This window comes from Rhopalosiphum padi, chromosome 1 (genome assembly GCF_020882245.1).
Source record: "Rhopalosiphum padi isolate XX-2018 chromosome 1, ASM2088224v1, whole genome shotgun sequence".
Lineage (NCBI taxonomy): Eukaryota > Metazoa > Arthropoda > Insecta > Hemiptera > Aphididae > Rhopalosiphum > Rhopalosiphum padi.
The window spans coordinates 81,281,683-81,307,634 of NC_083597.1; the positions used below are offsets into that span (position 1 = coordinate 81,281,683).

Genomic DNA, 25,952 nt, shown 5'->3' on the forward strand with positions numbered 1-25,952 from the left:
GCGTATTCCCCATTCACATACATTGCTGTTATATTACTAATATTCATTATTCGAGTATAATATTGTATTATGGTTGTATTATTATAATAGGTAAATGGTAATACGTTCGTCGTCCTTATTATTATACGTCATCACCCGTTGGCTAAATGTTATTTTTTATCAGCGGGTGTGCGGCTCGTCATCGTCGTCCCACCGCGAACGGAAAACCATAAAGAACTATAAAGAACAGCTTCTCCCGGGTGGTACACTGGTACGGCACACGAACGGACTGAGGCGGGCCACTACCTTACGAGTTGAGAACAGAGACGATCGCAGTCCGGCACCGATAGAGTTGCGAGTGTTGCGACCGTACAACTCGGCGGCACACCACCACGACGACCGCACCGCGCGAACCGTCGTCAACAGTCAACACCGCCACCACAGCGCATCGTCTATTCGTCTTCGATAGTTGTTCAGTGGAGGAGGAACGCGAGTCTTGACTGTTCTTTCTCTCTCTCGCTCGCTCTCGACCGTAATCGCGTTATTCGTATCGCGCGCGCCCGACGGACGCGACAACCGCAGACCCGGCACAGGCCATAGAATACAGATGCGTTGCAACAACCCGGACGCGTCCGCCACTGACTTTTGACAACCACCGATATTATATTTTATACTTGCATAATCTCGAGAAACGTTATTTTTTACGCGTTTAATTATTTTTGATTATTTAAACCGTTTTTGGTTTTTTTTTTTTTAAACATAACACACATATTTGTATCCGTCGCGCCCGTGGACGACGTACGCGAGTGCGCCGAACCCTCGTAGCCATGGACATGGACACCGACCGCTCGGACCCGTTCATGAAATACCTGGCCGTTGATCGCAATCAGCTCAACGATCAACCCACACAGGCAGAATGGACTCAGAAACGTCTAGTGTGGGTGCCCCACGAGAGCCAGGGCTTCGTTTCGGCCGGCATCAAAGGCGAACGAGGCGATGAGGTTGAGGTCGAAATCGCCGAGACCGGAAAGCGTGTGCTCGTCGACAAGGATGTCATACAAAAGATGAACCCCCCCAAGTTCGACAAGAGCGAAGACATGGCCGAGTTAACATGCTTGAACGAGGCCTGTGTACTTCACAATATCAAGGACCGTTACTATTCAGGACTGATATATGTAAGTCAATATCAGTACTTTTATATTAGAACCTCGGTTAGAACCATCAGATTGCCCTGTGTGATTTACAATTTCTATCGACTAACAACCGGTTTTTAATTTGACAATGAAGCATATTGTTCACCTGTGCACTTAGTAGGATAAATTACATCTATTTGTGATTTTTCCAACCAATCTACATAATCATTTCTTAGTTCTTATGATAATATATACAATGCATGTAATAAAGTTGCGACATTTGCTGAAAATTTATGAAAAGTCCCAGAAATACATTGAACATAAATATATTAAAATGTACTTATAATGGGAACTTTTAATTGGGTTAGCACTTTTAATAATCTTAAAATGTTTTAATTAATAAGCATCATCAATTTAAAAATTAAATACTTAAATTATTTTGATATCATTGATTTGTATGTTCAATGAAAAAATATGCATTTTATATTATTTATTTATGTTAAAGAAACAAATATTTTTCATTTTTAAATTGATAGTGAACAATTATCAATTGTATAGAATTGAATGATGTTCACTTGACATACAACCATAAAGGTTTATGAATAATTTGAAATTTTATTAGTATAAAATAATAGATGATCTTAAATATAATTATCTTAAAGTATTTATATTATGTATCTTACTTTTGATTACAATTATTTTAAAAGAATGATTTTTTGTTTCTAATGATTCCCACTTTTATAAATAGTCAAATAAGTTTATAGATACCTATCTACAAACATTACTACTACCTACCAAGTTGTTTTCTCATATTACATTTTTTATCTTGTATTAGAAAATTTTCCCAGAACATCCAGTGCAAATTCATAAAGTACCTACTTCCTAAAAATAAAAACTCCTATTAAGCATTGAATATTTAATTAGGTAACTTATTTGTTAGGTAGGTACCTACGTACTTATAGAACATAAAATATTTATTAATAAGTGTAATTAAAATTAGGATAATTTTTATCATATTCACTAATTTTTACACATTCCAACATTAGTTCAATACTCAACAAAATAATAAAACTATTTTTTAAATACTTTTCATGATGTGCTTACTACACAATTAAAAAAAAAACAAGCATTACCTATTATAAAAAATTAATCATAAAACTAAATAATCCACTGGGTCGTCAGATATGGTAACATTTTTTCAATCCAATAAAAATACCAATAAGGTATAAATATTTTTAATTTAAATATTCTTTAGCTTAGTAGGGCAAGGATTACCTATTAAGTAGTTAATGTATTTCTTTTAATTTAATGAAAATAAATATAAATGTTAAGATAGTAGCTCTACTATTGATAAATTGTTAGAAATCCATATAAGTACTTGTATATAATATAATTGTGTAAGTATTTTTTTAGACAAATAATAGTTAAAAATCTGTAGATTAAAAAGTAACCGTTTTAATGTGAAAGTTTAAGATGGTTTTAAATTGTAGATACTAGTAAACCATATTTGGCTTCAAAATTATACAAGTTTAGTCAAGATTATAGGACAAGGTTGTCAACAACCCTTTACATTTTTACCTATATACATTTAATTATTCAAAAGTTTTATCGTAATCAATCATTTTTTGTTGGTATAATATGTATTGGACATTAATACGCTATTTTAATATAACATACTAATGGTAGGATTTTAAAGCACTATAGTTAAATAGTTGAGTTATACCAGAAGTTATTTAGATATGAATAGTAATTATATTAATGTATATAGAGATGAATACCCATTATAATATAATTATTTAACACTATTAATCGAATACATTTAACTTTAGACTTGCAGTTAATGTTTGATGTATACTTCTTTTCTTAATAGGTATAATAAAATACTAATAATTTTTTTGTTAAATACCGACTACTTGTTTAATATAAATAATTATTAAAACATAAAACCGAGCATAAAATAGAGTATGTTGCAATTGATTAGAATATTGTTCATATTTAAGAATTTTATATAATGTTAAAGTAAATTTTTTTTAGGTTATAAAATATTGTCATTTATTTACATTTTTATTCCAACTAGGTAACTTTAAAACTGTTTGAACTTAACTACCTAACACCTAAAAAAAATTAATTGTATATTTTTAAATTTTAATTATTGTTTAATAATGTAAAAAAATACCTAATAAATAAAATAATTATAAACTTAACAACAATAATAGTCAGTATAACTAGATAGGTTGGTATTCATATTAATAAGTTTTTAATGATGAAAAAATCTATGAAACTAAGATGGTATTAAAACAAAAATATATATATGAAATAAACTGACCATCTCTATTATTATAATAGTTGTGGTAAATGCAAAATGAGTAATAAAAGTAATTTTTAATTCAACATTTATATTATGTTTAAACAATTAGAATACTATTCAATGTTATAACTATATATAACTTAGTAAAAACTAAGGTTTTTTAATTACATATTTGATTAATATTGTTTTTATGACATACTTACATAACGTACGTATTGTATTTTGTTTTTAGGTAGGTATAATATTTCGGTTATTGAGTTAATAACTTAATTTTATGAATTCAAAAAATATATTTACATTATTTAATTATGCGGTAATTGTAATTTCTATTTAATTCTATTAAAAATGTTGAATAATTAATGAAAATAGTGATTAAAAAAAATTTAAAAATAGAATATTAATTTAAGTATATTATACTATTAGTTGTCATAATACGTGTTGGTATTTTTAGAATGTTGCTTCTGTTTTTCAGTTAAAATATGCTAAAATCAAATCTAGTACTAGTTACATACATAATTTATATTAATATGAATTTTATTTCTCAAATATATTTAAACAATTTAAATCAGTAGCATTCATATTGTTATTTCGAAATGAACCCAAATACCTACTAAAACCTTTATTATTATTATTATTATTAAGCACCTTGGAATGCAGCCTGCAGGTCATATCAGGTCAGCCAGTGTGACATAATCTTGTCTGGACAACTCACCCTCGTATAAACCTCTACTGTAGAAACAGAAACATACTTAGCGCATTTGTTCGATGTGTTCATAATTCGTAATACTATATCATATGTAATAAACTTATTACTAAGCGAAAACAAATTATTATTAAGACTTGATTACTCAGACACAGAATAATATACTAGATGGTGTTTGTTTCATTCAATATTCAATCCTAGATTTGGTTGTTGGTCACCACTTGGTGTTGTCTTCTATATATAATAAGAACATTAAAAGATTAAAACAATTAAAAATAATGCTCGTTAAAAAGAAAACCAAGATAAAATAACTATGTGTCGCTTTGTCATGCCATTGTATAATATACGTTCGTTTAATATAGATGTTCATCTTTTTTTGTCTACCCAATTATCATTATTGATATAATACTCAAAATAAAATCGCGATCAATTATTTTTATTGTACTTGAATGATTGATTTTTCGACTTAGTTAGATCTGTTATATCATCTTATAATTATCGTATATTTTTTAATTTAATTCGATTTTAAAATCATAAAATAACAGTGACAATACAATTTAATATTTGCCTATATCACTGAAAACGTATTTCGTAAAATATGGTACTATATAATAACATAATATAACTTATATAACTAATAAAAATATTCAAAAGAATCTAAATAATGTTATACTATTGTGATTATTTATAATGAAAAAATGTTCTGTCTATAAAAATATTACTCTAAAATAGTATATTTTCTATTAAACTGAAAATAATTATAATAACAGTATTTCTTTAAGTTAAATCGTTAGTTACATAACGTTACCTACCTATCTTTGGTTATGAACTAAATTGAGAGAGTTCAGTGTATTGCTTTAATTACATTTTCATTTGTCGTGCTAATGGATCTGAGAATAGTCGAAATGTTTTTGTCAAATATTCTAATTAATATTTACTGTGTATAGCTCTAACGCGTATTCTTAAAAGAGGAGTGGTTATATTATGTTCAAGGAATGAGTAAAGCCTCAATCCTATGAGTCATAGTCAACATACTCGTACAACACTTTTCCAACAAATATGCGTTTTTTTATTAAATTATATTTTCTCTTGGTTATATATTTTTGTATAGCATTTATTTCGCGTGTATATTTTTTAATTTTTGATTAATTAAATTTACTTTTTTTATATAATAAATTAAGTAGTATGTATAACTATAGTTTAAAAGAATTTTTCATTTTATTTTTATGTATCTATTTAAGAGGCCAACCCGCTAATATGCACTATACAAATGTCATTTGTCGTAACCGATTAGTAATCGCAACAATAATGCTGTATGTTGGAATCCTGGTCCATTTTAAAAATTAATTCTATTACGAAACGCAGGAGAAACCTTGTCGGTGTATTGAATCATTCACGGAATTCGTTGGAAATTAGCACCATTTAATCAGATTTAACGGCCATTCAAAAATTCCTTATAGAAATCAATTAGGTCAAATAGTTTATCAGTATAATAATGCAATAAAATGCAATTTTTTTAATAAATGTACTTACAATTTATTTATTATTTTTTATAATAATATATTATTAAATAATAGTAGTTATAAATTATACATTTTATTCTAATAACTAATAAGTCATAAAAATATATATTGATGTAAAATGTGTTGTTTACGCGTCTACAATGTGTACTTTGTTTATTAAAACTTTTTTAAGAAACAATAGAATTTCTATTTTTATAGTTCATAATATTCATACCTATTATTACATTTTAACTATCGTCTTTCAGTTGATTTTGAAAACGGGAAAATATAAATCAAATAATATTAACTTTTCCAAATCCAGATTAAGTAAAAGAAATTGTATTTTTACACGCGCGCGCGCGCGCGTGTGTGTATTTTAAAAGAGTTTTCCTTATAAATTATAATGCATAAAAAAACCTGGAAAATTCAAGGTCACCCGTGCAAAATATTAAACGTATTTAATTTAAGCTAAAAATCTCATGTTAATCGTTGCTATTTATATATTGAATAGAGATAGAATTATATCCTCAATGTAAAACTGAGATAAGGTTATAAGTTAATTCATTACTCAATTCATGTTTAATATTAAAGTATAAAAGTTTTTCCCTATTATTTTAGTAATTTTAAATGTGAATAGTTCATAATATAAAAATCACAAAAGTCATCTTGCAATTATATTATTATATAGTCAAGTACCAATGAGATAAAGATTAATATTTATTATATCTATATGTAATATATTGACTAGTTACAAAAAATATAGTTAACCTACAATAAATAGAAGGTATAAAATATTTAATTCATTTACTATACAATCATAGGTAATAGCGCGTAATAGGTATTCATTAAAATAATACAAAAATGATAATTTCGTAAAAGTTTAAATAGTTTATTATATTTTTACTAAGTATAGAAGTTAACCTATACATAACAGAGAAAATAAATAAAAAATATATTCTTTAGGACAATAACGGATGTTGTTTTTATGAAACTGGTTTTTATTTGTAGTTTTGTCTGGGATTTGGTCTCTGTTTGAACTATCATAAAAACAGGACATGATGGGAAATTTAACACTTGTATATTAAAAGAACCATTAAAAATGTATATTTAGTTAAAATAATTGTGTAATAATAATACTTACAAATTCCCAAAATAATAAGAATTAAAATTATCATTCAATAAAATCTTATTTTGTGAAAATTTAGGTTGTTATTATCTCAAATTGTATTGTTGAGAATTAACATTATTTTTTACTTATAATCATTTGTCTATTCAGACAATATTTATGTTGAACACATTATATCACTAAATGTATGACAACGGGTATAAGAGGAAAATCAGGTTTATAATATGTTTCCCGAATCACACCAGGGACTAGGATTGATTATTATTTTTTTTTTTTATAAATATGTTTTATATCTAACTTTTTAAATTTTTAGACATATTCTGGTCTCTTTTGTGTAGTGGTAAATCCATACAAGAGATTACCTATCTACACAGAAAACATAATGGAACGTTACAAAGGTAACAAACGTCACGAAGTGCCACCACACGTATTCGCAGTAACTGATACTGCATACAGATCGATGTTACAAGGTTAAATACATATTTTTATATAGATATAAAAAAAAAGAAATATATTATAAGTTTTTTTTGTATTTTAGATCGAGAAGATCAATCTATACTATGTACTGGAGAATCAGGTGCTGGAAAAACCGAGAACACGAAAAAAGTTATACAATATTTGGCTTACGTGGCTGCATCAAAACCCAAAGGAGTGATTCAACACGCTGTGAGTAACAACATATTATGTCATGTAATCATTTTTATACATTTCGACTTCGACCCACTTATCACTTATTCGAAATAATCGAAATATATCGTCATTATAATAAACAGTTAATCAAATAAAATAATTTCTTTACAAAAATCAATAAATAAACATTTTAAATAGTGACATTTCCATAATATTAATTAGTCAACATATTATAATAAAAAATTTTGACAGTTTCTATTCAAAAATCATGTTTACATTATTGACATTATTTCAAACTTGACTAAAATGCAATAATTAGTTTAATTTTAACGAATTTCGTTTTATCAATTAATTTGAATAATTAGTTAAAACAAACGAAGGACAAACATTTCAAAATTTAAATTGATATAAAATAAAAACAAGCGACTACATATTTAAGTTGTTGCAAATTAATTTTATACATGTAGATTTTGTACTTTTAGCATTTCTGTAGGTTTGAAATGAAGGCGTAATGTTGATTTAACTCTAAACCACTCCCATTTCTATATTAGGCTCTTAGATGGATATCTGAAAAGTAATTCATGTAATACACCGTGCTTTTTGCCTGCATTAATAGATCTCACGTTTACTGTTGTTTTATTCATTATGTCGACGGACGCGTGCAAAACTCGACTCTAATAATGCACATATATCGCATAAGGTTTTCCGTTTTTAATCTGTAAGGGTTTACGTGAAAGCTGGTATACTATGAAAACCAGAATGAAGTTGACCTTAGTTATGGATTTGCAATATTTCTACCCATATTTGTTCTATTATTTATGTCTTTATGTTTCCTTTAGTCAGATCACAAAGTTATTACATTAGTATTATACCCTAAAGTGATTTGTACTCTTTCTAATTGATAGATGTATGTTATTACTTGGCATATACTTTATTTATATACTTCTGCTGTACATGATTGATACATGCGACACGTCGTACGTTTATCTTGTATACTTGTACGTCATGCATTTTTGCACTGTCCATTGAATATTAATATTTGCCTTAAACAGCTGCAGCACACCGTACACTATGTACGAATCATTACTTGGTGGCAAACGCGGTGAAAGCTATTATCTTTATTGGCTCGAACAATACATAATCTGTCCTTATTTTGCTTGGAATAATAGCGAAACTCGTCATTGTTGTGTACATACTGAAGTTAAACACCCATGAATGGTTGGTTTTAACTCTAATATGGTAAAATATTCATGTCTAACTTAAGTATCATGCAGTTATAATCGTCAATGTCTGCAGTGTATCGTCAGTAGTCTATTCCAATTTAGGCGGTTTCCGTTGAATGCTTAATTATAATAATTTTCTTACTGTTCCGACGACCTTACACGCCGATTTTCGAATCAAATAATAGAACATAAAATATCAAACCAAATTCGGTTAGGCCGTTTGTTTTTGACTAATATCTTTACTTGTCGTTCGTGACTCGTATTATTTTTTCATAATATATAGAGATATTCGAATCTATCTTGTCGATGTCTTGTACATACTCATGTCACTTGTGTGTATAATTAATATTCATTATGTAGAATGATTTTGTCCAAAGAGAATAAAATGTCGATATATTCTATATATTATGCAGAGAATTAATGTTTATAGTTGAATACAGTGAAAGTAATGTTGAGATTTGTCGGACTCCCGTGCGGCTACAAGGATGATGTTGAAGTTTGCTGCCTTATTTGGCGCCAAACTGATCAGTCCACATATGGTCACAATTTTTATTTTCTTAACCGTGTCATGTGCAAATTCTCATTATATAAGACATCCGCCAGGCTACCCAAATTCACATACGGTTATCATATGCATTAGTCTATTTTTGGGCATATGAATAGGTACTAACGATGCATTACCGTGTATTATATTTATTATATGTATATGTATATCATAGAACTGTCACTGATCAAAAAGTAATATGGCCGTATATTGTATAAGCAATTACTATTGTATAAAAATAAAATACCATAATTCATTCATATTAGGTTTTTGAGTTGATAGAACATTTTACTGAAACAAAAAAAAAATAATAATAATTTTAATGGATATTTAGAATTATACGATTTTAGTATAGTGTAATAATATTATAATACATAAAATGCAGAAGTTTGATTTTTACTTTGTAGACGAATTGAGATTATTTTAACGTTTTGAAAAATAAATTCTTGAGTTTCTTCAAAGTAAGTTGCTTTTTATTTAAATTCGTTTATTTAGCACACAGTCACGTCTGATTTAATAGCATAGGTTTATGAATAGGTTAAAATGACGGGTATTTAATCAGTTCGGCACGTGCTAGTGTTGAGTGTTAAATGTTAATATTATTTTAGCATTAATATCAGTGATAAATAAATAGCTTAATCTGCTCAATTTAAAACATGACATTTATTAATTTAGTTATATTTGAAAAATGTTAAGTTATAATCAATTAGTATGAATCGATTTTTATATTAATCACATTTATACTAACTTTTATTTAAATTATTTTTATCTGTTACAATATTGACAACATATTGTATTTATTCTATAATACTGAGTAATTAGATTACTACAATATTAAGAATTATCTTTACTAACGTAAATTGATTATTATATTTCAAAAGCGAAGACAGCTTTTTAATTTGGTATTAGATGAGTGAATAATCAAATACTTTAAAATGATAATATCGAAAAGATATTGTTAATTTGTTATAGACACTATATAGTGTCAAAAATTAGTGTTTTAAAGATGTTTCACGACTGGCACAATATTGACACTTGAAAAACTGAAAATGGCTTGGTTAATTATTTAGTTATTATTTCTAAAACTTGCTTTTTATTTTAATAATTCCTCTATTGATAAAAATCGTAAAATTGTGTACCGTTCATTTATTTCAATTTTTGGTATTAGCAATGTAGAAGCGCAATATCAACTATAATTGTTCACAAAAAAATGGACTGTCTTTTGACATTATAATCTTTAAGTATTAGGTATAATAATGATTATTAAATGCGTTGGTTAATTTAATTTAAAATTATATTTAAGTAAGTTGGTATAGATAAATAAATTTTTGAATTGTATGATAAAATGTGATGAATACTTATTAATGGTCTTTGTTTACACTAGTAAATATTGCGATTAGTATTTCTAGATTTTTTAATTTATTAATTTATATTAATTATTTTTTTTTCGAATTTTGAAAAATCCAACTTCATAATGTTGATCGTAGATGGATTTTTCTTTTTTATCAGTTCTTTCAAATTATGATAACATAATTATATAGTACATTAGTATTATAGTATAAACGATTGTCATTTTTTTTTGTGTGTGTCATTTTAACCAATAAATGCGATCGTTGAGAGCTCAAAACTCAAGACATTATACTATGTTGTACAGCATACTCCAATCATCATTTAAAACAAAATGTTTAATTATTGTATAATAACAATATTATACATAGGTACTATTATATTCCAGTTTGCATAAAAAATAAATTAATTTCATTGTTCACTCAAATGTAATGGACCAATGAGCCACAAATCATTTAAAAGGGACCATTAGTTTATTATTGATTCATTAAAATGTTTAGTGATTGATTATGCAATAGCAATAGTGTGTGTAACAGTATATACTTGCTTTGTTGTTTTTTGTCACTTACGACGTATATTATTTATACGGGTTAGAAGTTAGAGCTCCGTTGGGTCGTCTTGGCCTTCTATTTGTTGTTTTTATTTTTCTGTCATGTTGAGCCAACGACCTGCTTAATAATGCCACATTGAGAACCTATTATGGAATTGACGTGATGTAAAAATCGCTCCTAAAACAAACGATGGAATAGCGTATATTTTGTAATTTATCCGTCTTCGTGAAGCACACATTAAATATACGTACCTCTGCCTAGTGTTTATTCCGAAGCTGTGTCCCAAAACTTACGTGCGTGTTACCATAAATAGCTTTTTGTTCTTATCACGACGTCCGTGAGTTACGCGCTAAACATGTTAGCGATTGGCCTTGTGCGTGGCAAAACTTAAATGTAAAAAAAAAAATTACAAATATGTATAAATACAATCCATAATATCATAACATTCATAACCGTTTATGTGAAATTTCGTCTTGTTCGCTATATAGGTGTTCCGCGTACGATTCGGTTTTTTTTTATTCGAACGCTCGTTATCGTTGTTGGCATTATGTATGCATATATGACTCATACGTTTGGCCACCTTAGGGTCCCACTAGCGATTTCTACCAGATAAGTTAGCTTAATCGTCTTATTAGGTATTATAATTTAGAAAACGCTCTAGAAATATCGTTATCATAAAACTATGTACTTGCAACCTAATAAAAAACATAATACCTATGTGTAATTATTTTTAAACGCTTATAAAACGTAATCAATTCTCATAATAATATCGAAATGTGCAAAACATCTTCTTTTGAGATTCGAATCCTATGGTTAAAATAATCGTTTAAGTTTCCCAATTTTTAGTATAATTTTAATATTTGAAGTGGTGCCCCCTTCACTCAAGTCCACAAGTCCTGTATTTTACTTTAAGCCCTCAACATTTACTTATTGTATTATATGTGTATACAGATTGTAAATATTCATTTTAAAATAATAATAAAAAAAAGTTTCCTAATTTAGAATATGACAATCAAATTTATAAAAAATTAAAATACGTGTACAGAGTAGTAATAATTTCTTAAATATTAACAAATAGAAAAAAGTTGGCGATATTATATAATATTTTCCTATAGCGTTTCCTAATGCGGACAGATATATTAATGTTTTCAATCGATGTTTACAAATCATCATGGTTTGTTTAAAAACTATTGACGACAGCGATGATAATTTATGATTATAATGATTTAATAATAATAACAATAATAAACGCGTTTGAATCGTATATAATACCATAGACTTTATACTCTGAGTATAAGGTTTATGTATATTCCGCATACGTGACACGTGTGATTTTGATGTTAAATATTACAATGATCATAATATTTTGTTATTATTTCAAATTCAATACAGCTAAGTCAGCCTAACAACGCGACATCCGGTAATATGTTAGTGATAACGCATAATCTACAAAGCTGTACGAATAACAAAAATCGTAAACGTATACTTGAGTAAAGGTATTTTAATGCCCATTACAGGGGCGGAGCCAGACCAAGATAACAGGGAGGGTGATTTTTAAAGAGCACACATTAATTTTGATAAAGTATTTATTTAGGTACATTCATATGTTACTTTCCAGTCTCGTACAGAACAAAAAAAAATATATTTTTATAGTTTTAATAATAAAAATATATCACTATAATTTTGTTACCCTTGAAGTATAATTACGTCAAAAACTAAAATCGGGGACTTCAAACTATTTTTTTTTTTGAGAGAACGGGGGGGGGGGCAATCGGCCCCCCAAAATCCGCCACTAGCCTATAGTATTAAGTCTTAGGGTATCGAATAAGATTTTGAATACTTATTTGTCGTATAGAATATTAGACATTTATATTCCTGCAGATCCAAAAACCCCCATCACATTTATTAATGATAATTATTATTCGTTTCTCCTTACATCGCTAAATGCCATAAATTATATTTTTTATATTCGTAAGAAAATTCTTAATATCTGTTATATTTATGTAAAATCCTTTAAATTGTTCATTGGAAGATTTAACAATATTTTTAAATATAAAATTAATCAATTCTCTTATTGATGTGTAATTAATAAATATATTATATTAGAATGATTATTTCTAAATTATTATTCTGGGCCATCTACATTGAATTACTATAATATATTATAATTTATAATAACAGTGTTTCTAAACTTTTTTCTGTGGCGACTTCTCAAATGGATGTTCAATTTTTAACGACCCTAAATGTATATTTTGTATACACGTTTGGTATATACATATTTATATATGTTTGTGATTAAATCCTATTGGAGTCGCGACTCGCGACCCCCAGGTTGAGAATTACTTATTATATGATGATAAATCATGGCTGTTAAAATCAAATAATGGATATTTATCATTTTTTTTTAATGTAAAATTGAATTCACAGGAATACAAGATGACCATTTTTATTTTTAAAGCTGGTATTCGTTATCTTAAATACGTAACAGAAGAATTCTGGAATTGATTTAAAAAAGTGCGCCCCATTCCACTAGACACTAATACAATACGATTTTTTGATTTATACTTGTGCACATACTTGTTTTTATAGAATAATACATACACACGAGTTGCTTAATTCCTTTTCGGCGATAAGAATAACTCTGTTTATTAGTTGTGTTTCTCCGGGAGACGTGTATGAGTGTACATTGTGGATATTATATATCTATTATAATATTATTATATTTGTGGTATCCTATAATAGTTACCTCTGTATCGTATATTTGTATTATCGTGTAAAGCGATATTTTTTTTCTATTGCGCGGCATAAAACGCGACCGGAATCGTCTAAAACGCATAGCGCCGCGTCTTTGTTTCGTGCGCGCGTTTATGTTAATCGTCACGTTCTCCGCCATGCGAATTTGAACGGTGAAAAGAAATCGCGGTATCGTTCAACGCATATAAATAAAAAGTACTATAATATATATTATTATTATTAGGTATTTACTTTTAATAACGATGTTAAAAATTAAAACAATTTTTTTTTAATAAAAATCGTTAAGAATGTTTGCGCACCTTAGTAAAACGATAATATTTTTCTAACATTTCATGCACACCACGACCACATAACAATTATGTAGTGTTCTAAAAACAAAAATGTAATATATTTGTTTTTGCAATGACTTGTGTAAAAATAAAAATATATATTTAGCGTTTTGTGTGTTGGTGGATCTATTTTCTTACTCCGTGCGTGTGTGCATAAAATTAAAATATGTTAAAAAAATATAGCCAAACATACGATTAGCAAATTACCTGATCAGTGATGATCATAAACCGTAACAATTACCACGACATTTTATTGTGTTATTGAAAAGTGATAAAATATTTAACTGACCGGCTTATGATCATTTTATATATTTTTTGTTGATTTATTAAATAATATTACTACCTAATACCTATCGACATTTATTTAGCAAGTTCGCCCAGTAAAACATAATTGTGAATTCTTTTGTATATCTATCGTAGCATAGGTATGTGTATTATTATTATTAATCATATAGAATGCGTGAGATATAAAAAAATAATTTTAAAACTGTTAAAAATCAACAAATGATTCGTTCGTTAGTCATCGGCGGTCGTAATTTATTGACATTAAAGAACGTGTCTCATAGATTATTAATGAGTGTTCGACTAAAGTTGTACAGATAGTTGCAATTTTACGCGTTCAAATGGGTTCTTAAGTTGATGTGTCTTATCAATTATAGTTTAACTTATTGTTTATAGTAGGTATTTACTATTTACACAAATGTACTAAGTGGTTTTTTCTCTTATGAGCGTTTGCTTGCCTAGTTGCCTATGATAACGTTATGATAGTGTTTTACATTAAACAAATTTAAAATAATTATTATAATATGGAGTATGGACTATTCTAGAACTGTCTATGTGCTTATCAATAATTGTTCAACTTATAATTGTTTTGAAATAATTCCTTTAAAGTTTAAATTTATTGTTACAATACAATTTAGAACATTTACTTAAGAGAATGTCAGTGCACTGTTTGTTTTCTCTCTCTAGCCTACGCGCAACATAGACAAAACGCATTTACGCAGTCTGAGTAGAACTCGCTCAATTTTGGTTCTAGAGTAAATATACCTATTATAAAATTAAATTTTGATAATATTTCTGAGTACAGGACGATGAGTTTTTTTAAAAAAATTAAAATTTTGAAAATTTAAAGGTTATTTAAAAATATTGTAATTTATAGTTATTTCTAAACGATATAATTAACGTTGTATTGGAAATAATGGAAAAAACTCATCGTCTTGTACTCAGAAATATTATCAAAATTTAAATTTATAATAAGTATATTTACTCTAGAACCAAATTTGAACGTGTTCTACTCAAACTGCGTAAATGCGTTTTGTCTATGTTGCGCGTGGGCTAGAGAGAGAAAACAAACAGTGTGTGACATCCTCTTAATTGTAGTTTATTAAGGCACTTGATTATTTTCTTAAACTTTTCATGATCGTTCTTTAAATTATATGCATTTTTTATAGTATTAAATCAAAGCCTTAATTTATAACGATAAACTAAGTATCCATGTTAAATTATTATTCTTACACGTTTTCGACAATATTGTTTTAGAAGACATTTATTATAGTTTTTATACAACACTAGTTTTGCCATTGGCAATGTGTTTATTCTTTCGTTTTTTTTGCAAACCTAACTTCTTATATAATTGAGTAGAATAAACAATAAGTAAATTTTATTATTGACGTTTTTAATTTGTCTTAAATATTACGTAGACATTAAACTTCATTACCTCTGTGTTAAGTAAAACTAATATTATAATATTAGATATGCACCACTTTTATTCATGTTACACAAATAGAACCTGTACAACATTCATCGAGTAATTGTTTTAAAAAAAAACAAAACCAAACATTACGTAATTTATTTATTTATTCCATATTTAAGATTTATTTTTTTAATATATTTTACGATCCTTGAAAAATAAAAATGCACACACACACACACATACACACACATATATATATTATACTTACTTACTTGTTTTTTTTTCCATGTGTATGTTGGTTTTTGGAAAATCACAGTCCCCTGGTCCAGCTTTAGTTGTTGTAAGTATACATAATTATTATATACTTATTATTTATTTAGTTTATTATATTATGAGTATCTAACCATCCTTACCTATATTTAATACTATTGTTATTTTTTTTTTAAACTTATGTAATGCATTAAATATATATTATATATTAAAATATTTATATTGCCTTACAAAAATGTTTGCACGCTTTCCATTCGGATTGATGATGTACTTATTTAACTAGTGTAATACTAATGTTAGTTATGAGGTGAGTGGAAAAATATTTTCTAATTCAAAAAAAAAATATTCATGTATATGTTTTTGTTTAGGGTGAACTCGAACAACAGCTATTACAAGCTAATCCCATTTTAGAAGCATTTGGTAATGCAAAAACTGTGAAAAATGACAATTCTTCTAGATTTGTGAGTTTTATTTAAAATCAATATGTTACTGACTCTAAATCTATTTTAATTTTATTTACAGGGTAAATTTATTCGTATTAATTTTGATGCTTCTGGTTTCATTGCTGGTGCTAACATTGAAACTTATTTATTGGAAAAATCGAGAGCTATACGACAAGCAAAAGATGAACGTACATTCCATATTTTCTACCAATTGCTATCTGGAGCAACTGCTGAACAGAAAGGTAAATTAATATTATCTATTATTTATTTTTTATTTTTACATAACTAAATTGATTATGGAAAATAAAATGTATATGTTATATTATTTTGTTTTTAGCCGAATTTATACTTGAGGACCCTAAAACTTATAGTTTCCTTATAAATGGTAATCTCCGTGTGCCTGGTGTAGATGATGCTGCTGAGTTTAGAGAAACTGTTAATGCTATGAATATCATGGGAATGACAACTGAAGATTATTCTGGTATATTAAATTTCAATTATTTGTTTGATTAATGTTAGCTTAATGTGCATTTATATTTTTTTTTAGCTATTTTCCGAATTGTGAGTGCTGTTATGTTGTTTGGAAATATGCAGTTTAAACAAGAGCGTAACAGTGATCAAGCAACATTACCTGATAACACAGTAGCCCAAAAAGTTGCTCATCTATTGGGTTTGTCTATAACTGAAATGACTAAAGCCTTCCTTAGACCTCGTATCAAAGTAGGCAGAGACTATGTGTCCAAAGCTCAGACCAAAGAACAAGTGGAATTTGCTGTAGAAGCTATTTCTAAAGCGTGTTATGAACGTATGTTCCGTTGGCTTGTTAATCGCATTAATCGATCTTTAGATAGGTCTAAAAGACAAGGAGCATCATTCATTGGAATCTTGGATATGGCTGGATTTGAAATATTTGAAGTAATTTTTTTAGTTACTATTTTGTTATATTTTATATAATTAAATATTTGTATTAATATATTTTTATTATTTTTATTAGTTAAACTCGTTTGAACAGCTGTGTATTAATTACACAAATGAAAAACTGCAACAGTTATTCAACCATACCATGTTTATTTTAGAACAAGAAGAATATCAAAGAGAAGGTATTGAATGGAAATTTATTGATTTCGGATTGGATTTACAACCCACTATTGATTTAATTGACAAAGTATGTATTGTGATTTTAAATTCATTTTCAGCATAAACTAATTTTTCTTGTACTTTATAGCCTATGGGTGTTATGGCCTTATTGGATGAAGAATGTTGGTTTCCAAAAGCTACTGATAAATCATTTGTAGAAAAATTAATGTCAGCCCAAAGTGTTCATCCTAAATTCCATAAAACAGACTTTAGAGGTGTTGCTGATTTCTCGATAATCCACTATGCTGGAAAAGTTGATTACTCTGCACATAAGTGGCTTATGAAGAATATGGATCCATTGAATGAAAATATTGTTCAACTCCTTCAATCTTCTCAAGATTCTTTTGTAACTCATATCTGGAAGGATGCAGAAATTGTAGGTATAGCTCATCAAGCTCTCACTGATACACAATTTGGAGCACGGACAAGAAAAGGAATGTTCCGTACAGTGTCACAATTATATAAAGAACAATTGAACAAGTTAATGATCACCTTAAGAAACACTAATCCTAATTTTGTAAGATGTATTATCCCAAATCACGAGAAAAGAGCCGGTAAGATCGATGCCCAACTTGTACTAGATCAACTGCGATGCAATGGAGTTTTGGAAGGAATTAGAATTTGTAGACAGGGTTTCCCCAATCGTATTCCATTCCAGGAGTTTAGACAACGGTATGAACTTCTTACATCAAACGCTATACCTAAAGGTTTCATGGATGGTAAAAAGGCTTGTGAAAAAATGATTAAAGCTCTTGAACTAGATACAAATCTCTATCGTGTTGGTCAGTCCAAAATATTCTTCAGAGCCGGTGTTCTTGCTCATTTAGAAGAAGAACGAGACTTCAAAATTTCTGACCTCATTGTCAATTTCCAAGTAAGTTTTTTTAAAATAAATATTATTAATTATTATATTACAAATCCAAAACTATTTAGTTTATTATAAATCACGTCTGATTTTAGGCTTTCTGCAGAGGGTACTTAGCAAGAAGAAATTATCAAAAACGTCTGCAACAATTGAATGCAATTCGTATCATTCAGCGCAATTGTTCAGCATATTTAAAACTGAGAAACTGGCAATGGTGGAGATTATATACTAAAGTTAAGCCTCTTTTAGAAGTTACCAAACAAGAAGAAGTATTATCTATTAAAGAAGAAGAATTAAAGGTAGTCAAGGAAAAATTAGATTCTCAACAGCGTGGTGTTCTTGAACTCGAGAAGAAGTAATATATTTTTAATTTTATTTAATAATTTATATTTCAGGATGTAAAATGTTATTTTTTACTGATAGGTATCAAACAGCAGTGGATGAGAAAAATGCCTTGGCTGAACAACTACAAGCAGAAGTTGAATTATGTGCTGAAGCTGAAGAAATGAGAGCTAGACTTGCTGCTAGGAAATTAGAACTAGAAGAAATATTACATGATCTAGAAGCTAGAATTGAAGAAGAAGAAGAAAGATCTAGTACATTAGCTCAAGAGAAAAAGAAGTTACAAATTAATATAAATGTTAGTTCTATTAATTATTGTTTAAATAATATAAATAATTTAAAAAAAATATGATATTTTATTTATTTTAAATTTTTTGTTTTAATGATTATAGGATTTGGAAGAACAATTAGAAGAAGAAGAGGGAGCACGACAGAAACTTCAATTAGAACGTGTTCAGATGGATGCCAAACTTAAAAAATTAGAAGAAGATCTTGCGCTCGCTGAAGACACTAATGTGAAACAAGTCAAAGAAAAAAAGGTTTTGGAAGAAAGAGCTGCAGATTTGGCACAAACTTTAGCTGAAGAAGAAGAAAAAGCAAAACATTTAGCTAAATTAAAAGCAAAACATGAAACATCAATTGCAGAATTAGAAGAACGATTATTAAAAGATAATCAACAAAGACAGGAAATGGATCGTACTAAACGTAAAGTTGAAACTGAGGTAAGAATACACTTAACACAGTGTTTCTCAACCGGTTAAACTAGCTGTGGGTGTGCCGAGAGTCGCGGCCATGGTACACGCGTATATTATTATTAGGTGTTAAAAATAGAAATTTTCCAGTACTTAATTTTCTTAGTGCTCCGTCAAAATGTTTTGTTATAAAAAATGTGCCGTGAGCATAAAAAGGTTGAGAACTACTGACTTAACATATATCATCTATAGCAAAATAAAAATAATTTGTACTATAAAATGTTTTAGGTAAATGATTTAAAAGAACAGCTAAATGAAAAGAAAGCTCAAGTAGAAGACTTACAATTACAACTTGGTAAACGAGAAGAAGAATTAACACAAGCTTTCATGAGAATTGATGAAGAAGCTGCAAGTAAGTTTTTTTTTCTTTATTCTTTTATGATTTGTTATTATTATAAATAACATTTTCAGGTAAAGCACAATCCCAAAAGGCTCTCAGGGAATTGGAATCTCAACTTGGGGAACTTCAAGAAGATCTTGAAGCTGAACGTACTGCTAGAAGTAAAGCTGAAAAACAAAAGCGTGACCTTAATGAAGAACTTGAAGCCTTAAAACATGAGCTTTTGGATTCTTTGGACATAACTGCTGCACAACATGAACTTAGAGCTAAAAGAGAACAGGTATAATAAATATAAATCATTTATCAGTTTACACGCTTGACCTTTAAATACCTTAACATCCATAAATGTTGTTTCCTATTAGGAATTGGCAACCTTAAAGAAATCATTAGAAGAAGATACACAATCGCACGAAATCATTATTACCGAAATGCGACACAAACACAGTCAAGAAATATCCGTTATAAATGAACAGATAGAATCCTTGAAAAAAGTATTGCTTTGAAATTTTTAACTTGGGTATATGTGGCAAAATTATATTATTCTCTTATTTTTAATTATTTTATAGTCTAAAAGTCAATTGGAAAAATCCAAGCAAACTCTTGAAGCCGAAAATGCTGATCTTGCTGCTGAACTCAAGTCTTCCGCATCTTCGAAATCCGAATTAGAAAGGAAACGTAAAATTACTGAATCTCAACTTAGTAAGTACTAGTTTTTAAAAAAAACCAAAAAAATGTCTACAATAAATTTAATGATTCAATTTAATAATTATTAATTTTTATTTTATAGGTGAGATACAAAGTAAATTTGCTGAATCAGAACGTTCGAAAAATGAATTAATTGATAGACTTTCTAAACTTAGCAATGAATCCGAATCCATTGTTAATCAATTGGAAGCAGCTGAACTTAAAGCTTCTGCTGCTGAAAAATCAGCAGGAACAATGGAAACTCAACTGCAAGAAACACAAGTATTTAAAAACAAAATTATTTGACTTTTTTTTGTAGCTTAATTATTAATGTATCGTTATTTTGATTTTGTTTAGACACTTCTAGAAGAAGAAACTAAGTTGAAATTGTCATTAAACTCAAAACTAAAACAAATTGAAAGTGAAAAAGAAATGTTACAAGAACAGTTAGAAGAAGAAGAAGAGTCCAAGAAAAACATGGAAAAACAAATAGTTGCTCTTAATTTACAAATTACTGAAACACGGAAAAAAATGGAAGATGATGCTGAGTCAACCGCTGCAATGGAAGCTTCTTATAAAAAAATCTTTAAGGTATATTTTATTCACTTATATTAGTTAAACATTTATATTTACATTTTTATTTTAGGATGTGGAATTGTTACAACGACAAATTGAAGAACTACAAGCAACAAATGATAAATTGGAAAAATCTAAGAAGAAACTTCAATCAGAATTAGATGATATTAATATTGATTTAGAAGCTCAACGATCCAAGGTTATCGAACTTGAGAAGAAACAAAGAATATTTGACAAAACCCTTGCTGAAGAAAAGGTAACAATATCATAAAGATATTTAACACCTTTTGAAAAAAATTTTAAATTGTTATTGTAAATACTTAAAATTAGGCGGTTTCCGAGCAAATGGCTATTGAACGTGATACTGCTGAAAGAGAAGCTCGAGAAAAGGAAACTCGTGTGCTTTCTTTAACAAGAGAACTTGATGAACTGATGGTGAAAGTTGAAGAATTGGAAAGAGGAAAGAGAACACTTCAAAATGAGTTAGATGAATTGATAAATAATCAAGGAACAGCTGATAAAAATGTTTGTATATACTTATTATTCACATATTTTTGAAAAGAGTATTAAAATAATTTTTTTTTCTAGGTTCATGAACTGGAAAAGGCTAAACGAATATTAGAATCACAATTGGCTGAGATACGTGTACAGAATGAAGATTTGGAAGATGAACTTCAAATAACTGAAGATGCTAAATTAAGACTTGAAGTGAACATGCAAGCATTGAGGGCTCAGTTTGAACGTGATCTTGTTGTAAGTGACTTATGAAAATACTTTACTTAGTAATTTACATCTAACTAGTTATTATCAGTTTCCAACACCCTTATTTTTCCTTTTGTTAATGTTTTTAGTTTATTTAATCATAGTTACTATACATCAATTTCTATAGGTGTTTTTTATTGTATTAATTATGTTAATTAGGCCAAAGAAGAGCAGAGTGAAGAAAAACGTAGAGGACTTTTGAAACAAATTCGTGACATTGAAGCTGAACTGGAAGATGAACGCAAACAAAGATCAACTGCAATGGCTGGTCGCAAGAAAATTGAAGCTGATTATAAAGATCTAGAACAACAGTTAGACATGCACAACAAATTAAAAGAAGACGCATTAAAACAACTTAAAAAACTACAAGTTCAATTGAAGGACGCTACTCGTGACGCTGAAGAGGCTAGAGCTTCTCGCGATGAGCTTTCTGCAACGTCAAAAGAAACTGAACGTAAATTGAAATCGGTTGAAGCTGAATTATTATTATTGACAGAAGAGCTGTCTGCATCTGAAAGAGCTAGGCGTGTAGCTGAAAGTGAACGTGATGATTTGCATGAAGAAATGAATAGCAATTCTAATAAGGGGTTTGTGATATTATTTATATATATAAAAAAAAAATAAGAATATTTTAATAGGTATTATATTTTGTTAGCAGTACATTAATGGTTGATGAAAAGCGTCGCCTGGAAGCAAGAATATCTACATTAGAAGAAGAATTAGAAGAAGAACAGACAATGTCAGAAGCGTTGAATGAACGAATTAGAAAGGCTCTTATTCAGATTGAACAATTGAATTCAGGTAAATTAATTTACACTTTTTTTTTATCAAAAAAAAAAATATTTAATTATTATTTTGTTAAGATTTGGCAAATGAACGAGCAACAACACAAAAATTGGAGACAAATAAAATGTTATTTGATAGACAAAACAAAGAACTAAAGGCCAAATTAGCAGAAATTGAAACCAATCAACGAGTAAAAACTAAAACTGCTATTTCTAACTTGGAATCTAAGATTGCCAATCTTGACGAGCAACTGGAATCTGAAGCCAAGTAAGTTGTGTACAAAAAAATAAAAAAACCTGATGGATTAAAATAATTTTTTGTTATATATTGTCATTATTAACGGTAATTTTTAATGGTTAGGGAAAGACAATTGCAACAAAAAGCTAATCGTAAATTAGAGAAAAAAATGAAAGAAGTTGTAATGCAATTAGAAGATGAAAGAAGAACAATTGAACAGTATAAGGAACAAGTAGAAAAGGTATGTACATTAAACCTTATCACAAACATAGTGATATACATACATTTTTTTCTTTTTTAGAGCAATGCTAGAGTCAAAACACTGAAGAGGCAAATTGAAGAAGCAGAAGAAGAAATCAGCAGAGAGAAGCACCAGAAACGAAAAATTCAGCGCGATCTCGATGAACTTTTGGAATCCAATGAATCAATATCTAGGGAGAACAATAATTTGAGAAGCAAACTCAGGTTCTTAAAAATACATAATATATTTATTGGAAAACAATGCTATAATATGCATGTATATTTTTTTGTTTTTTTTATAGGCGAACTGGAGTGACCACGACTTCCAGAATAGGTGCTACTGGAAGTAAACGAGGTTCAACAATAGATGATTTATCAACAGTCCACGGTAGTTCTCTTGATGATTCGTTGGAGTCAAACAATGGATCAAATGATACAAATTCTCTTGGTAAGCAAAAACAGCTTTAAATATGAATATAATTAGAATAAAATTTTACTGTTGTAATATTCTTTTGGTCAAGTGGACGGCGTGAATTAATATTACAATATTTAGGTGCCGAAGACATGTGGTCTCGATAAATTTTCAAGATTATTACTTTTCAATCAAAAATATAAATAAATAATGGTATGTAGGGAATGGAATGCACATAAACAACCATCTCTTAGTTCTCGACTCACCAATTTAACTCATTTGTGTTAAAAACTTGGCTTATTTATATCCAAATTGAGATTTTCCCAACCCTCTGTCTAGTGAATTCAATTTTTTTTCATTTGTATATAAGCCATTGTTTTTTCCCACATTAAATGCATGGGAAAATTTAATAATTAATCTGTACCCTTGCATTATTTTTAGTAACAGCTACGTTCAAAATATTTAGTAATTTTTTAAAAAAAAAATTGATCGCCAATTGTATACATTTTCAAACTATGTTAATAATATATAATATATTATTATTATTATTGGGTTTTGATTTTTGATCATAAATGTTTATGTAACTCGACATTATTTAATACATAAAAGCATATATTATTTTTGAACATAGCTGTTAATTTTAGTAAAAAATAATAACTTAAAATCAATGTTATTTAGTATTGTATTAATTTATACTTATAATTATTATTTTTAAATGTAATCTAATATTAACAATGGTTGAACAAATATACTACCTAATAAGGATTTAATTTTTAATTCCTGACTAATACACATTAATATCTAGTCTTATCAATTTGTGTAGTTATTAGTGTTATTACTTATTAAGTTTTCGTGTAAACATAGTCTCACTTAAAAATGAATATTGGTGAACATTAAAAAAAAAAAAAAATGGACTGATAAAATATTCCATCTTCCATTTATATAATATATATATTGTATTGAATTCACCAATAGGAAAAAAAAAGAACATTGAAAATATGTAACAAATAAGTGATAACCTAATTTGAGTAACTCATAAATATTTTTCACAAGTACTGAAATTGTAAAAAACTATAATATTTGGATGATAGCATGTAAAATCAAATAAAACGCCAGTTTTAATCATTAATTAACGAAAATAAGTATGTAGTATTTAGGCTGTTAGTATTTGTTTAATCTTGCTATTTAACCATCAATTACAACCAGTAAAGTAATAATGTTATTATTTTTCAGGTCCGTGAAAACATAAGGCTCAAAAAAAGAAACCGAATTTTTTTTAATTATAGTTTTAACCAGAAACATTTCCTCCTCCCTTGATATTGTCCTCAATTATTGTACTGTACTTATATTTACTGTATACTTTAAATTGATTTGTTGTCAAATAAAAATGATCATCTCTGACATTTTACAAGATATTCTGAAACGCATTAAGTATTACAACGCCCATTGTTTTTCCGAGAATGGAAAACTGTTATTATTTATTATTTATTTATAATGATTCTATGTTTTTTTTTTTAAATTTTTGTGTTTGTATAAAATAATTTCTTATCTAACAACAATAATTACTTATATATATTAATCATTAACAATATAATAATAAAAACATTAATGCCATTTACTTTTTTATATTTATATTCAAATTACATGTTATTACTCGTCAGTAATATAATATGCTACACATTCCTTATTATTATTATTATTATTTTTTTTTTGTATTTGTTACATTTTATACAGAATCTTGGACGTGTAGATAAAATTAAAAACGAATTATTATTTTTTTATTTTACCTATATATTGATGATAATTTGTATTTTCAAGGTTGTTTTGTGAAAATCGCGTACTGATGAAAAAAAAATCATATATTTATACATAAAATACATATTATACACATATTATTCTTTTTTATACTATACGATAATAATGATTTTATTTATTATATTATGAAAATTGCATTTACCATAATTATTTTTATGCTTAAACATTATTTTATAGTTAAGGAATAATTTGATTAATCATTAAACAATAAAAAATAAAAAATAAAATAATATTTAAGTATTGCTATTTATTTGTATCATTTTATGCCTTTATTCAATATTAATGAATGACGCTCACAATTTATCCAAAACCGTGTTTAGTTTTGAAACGATAATCGATGTATTAAGTCCGTTTGGTCGGATTCGATTTTTTGAAGCGATCTGTGCTCTACCTTGTAACGTTCGAGCTCCGTTGTCTTTTGTTCGATTAGCGACTGAAATAGAAAAAAAATTTAACACTGTTTAACGTA

General features: G+C 27.9%; 2 protein-coding genes and 1 long non-coding RNA gene across 9 annotated transcripts in view; 1 reads left to right on the top strand and 2 right to left on the bottom strand.

Moving 5' to 3' along the window:
* Nucleotides 1-25,729, top strand: LOC132929902 (myosin heavy chain, non-muscle). 6 transcript variants are annotated; one of them, XR_009662176.1, is made up of 31 exons: nucleotides 1-1,154; nucleotides 7,065-7,221; nucleotides 7,290-7,417; nucleotides 16,139-16,162; nucleotides 16,376-16,399; nucleotides 16,461-16,553; nucleotides 16,615-16,777; nucleotides 16,873-17,016; nucleotides 17,083-17,450; nucleotides 17,530-17,700; nucleotides 17,761-18,546; nucleotides 18,633-18,892; nucleotides 18,961-19,177; nucleotides 19,272-19,601; nucleotides 19,860-19,983; nucleotides 20,043-20,251; nucleotides 20,334-20,462; nucleotides 20,538-20,670; nucleotides 20,759-20,937; nucleotides 21,013-21,246; nucleotides 21,302-21,487; nucleotides 21,562-21,756; nucleotides 21,820-21,984; nucleotides 22,153-22,580; nucleotides 22,649-22,794; nucleotides 22,857-23,046; nucleotides 23,140-23,257; nucleotides 23,318-23,481; nucleotides 23,559-23,704; nucleotides 23,778-23,881; nucleotides 24,902-25,729. XR_009662176.1 is itself a non-coding variant. In XM_060995536.1 (31 exons), the coding sequence occupies exons 1-30, from the start codon at nucleotides 807-809 to the stop codon at nucleotides 23,833-23,835; spliced, it is 5,985 nt and encodes a 1,994-aa protein (XP_060851519.1). In that variant the 5' UTR covers nucleotides 1-806; the 3' UTR covers nucleotides 23,836-23,881; nucleotides 24,902-25,729. The 6 variants fall into 6 exon arrangements, 5 of the variants coding, with proteins under 5 accessions (XP_060851519.1, XP_060851528.1, XP_060851547.1 ...); XM_060995536.1 differs by having other exon boundaries at nucleotides 23,810-23,881; XM_060995545.1 differs by having other exon boundaries at nucleotides 22,652-22,794; nucleotides 23,810-23,881.
* Nucleotides 7,766-11,521, bottom strand: LOC132929966 (uncharacterized). The gene is made up of 3 exons (XR_009662182.1): nucleotides 11,298-11,521; nucleotides 11,065-11,223; nucleotides 7,766-9,439 (listed from the first exon to the last, which is right to left on the bottom strand). It is a non-coding gene; the product is annotated as an uncharacterized LOC132929966 (long non-coding RNA).
* LOC132929951 (intraflagellar transport protein 20 homolog) overlaps nucleotides 25,711-25,952 on the bottom strand; it is a 3,432-nt gene continuing 3,190 nt past the window's right edge. For both annotated transcript variants that reach the window (XM_060995616.1, XM_060995607.1), the window contains exon 4: nucleotides 25,711-25,916. In XM_060995616.1, coding sequence (XP_060851599.1) covers nucleotides 25,800-25,916 — 117 coding nt within the window. In that variant the 3' untranslated portion in view covers nucleotides 25,711-25,799. The remainder of the gene's footprint in view (nucleotides 25,917-25,952) is intronic.

Coding starts and splice junctions, on each gene's coding strand:
- LOC132929902 (XM_060995536.1), top strand. CDS start 807: ATGGACATGGACACCGACCGCTCGGACCCGTTCATGAAATACCTGGCC. Junction 7,418..16,138: donor AAGGAGTGATTCAACACGCT/GTGAGTAACAAC, acceptor GGAAAATCACAG/TCCCCTGGTCCAGCTTTAGT. Junction 18,893..18,960: donor GTTCTTGAACTCGAGAAGAA/GTAATATATTTT, acceptor TTTTACTGATAG/GTATCAAACAGCAGTGGATG.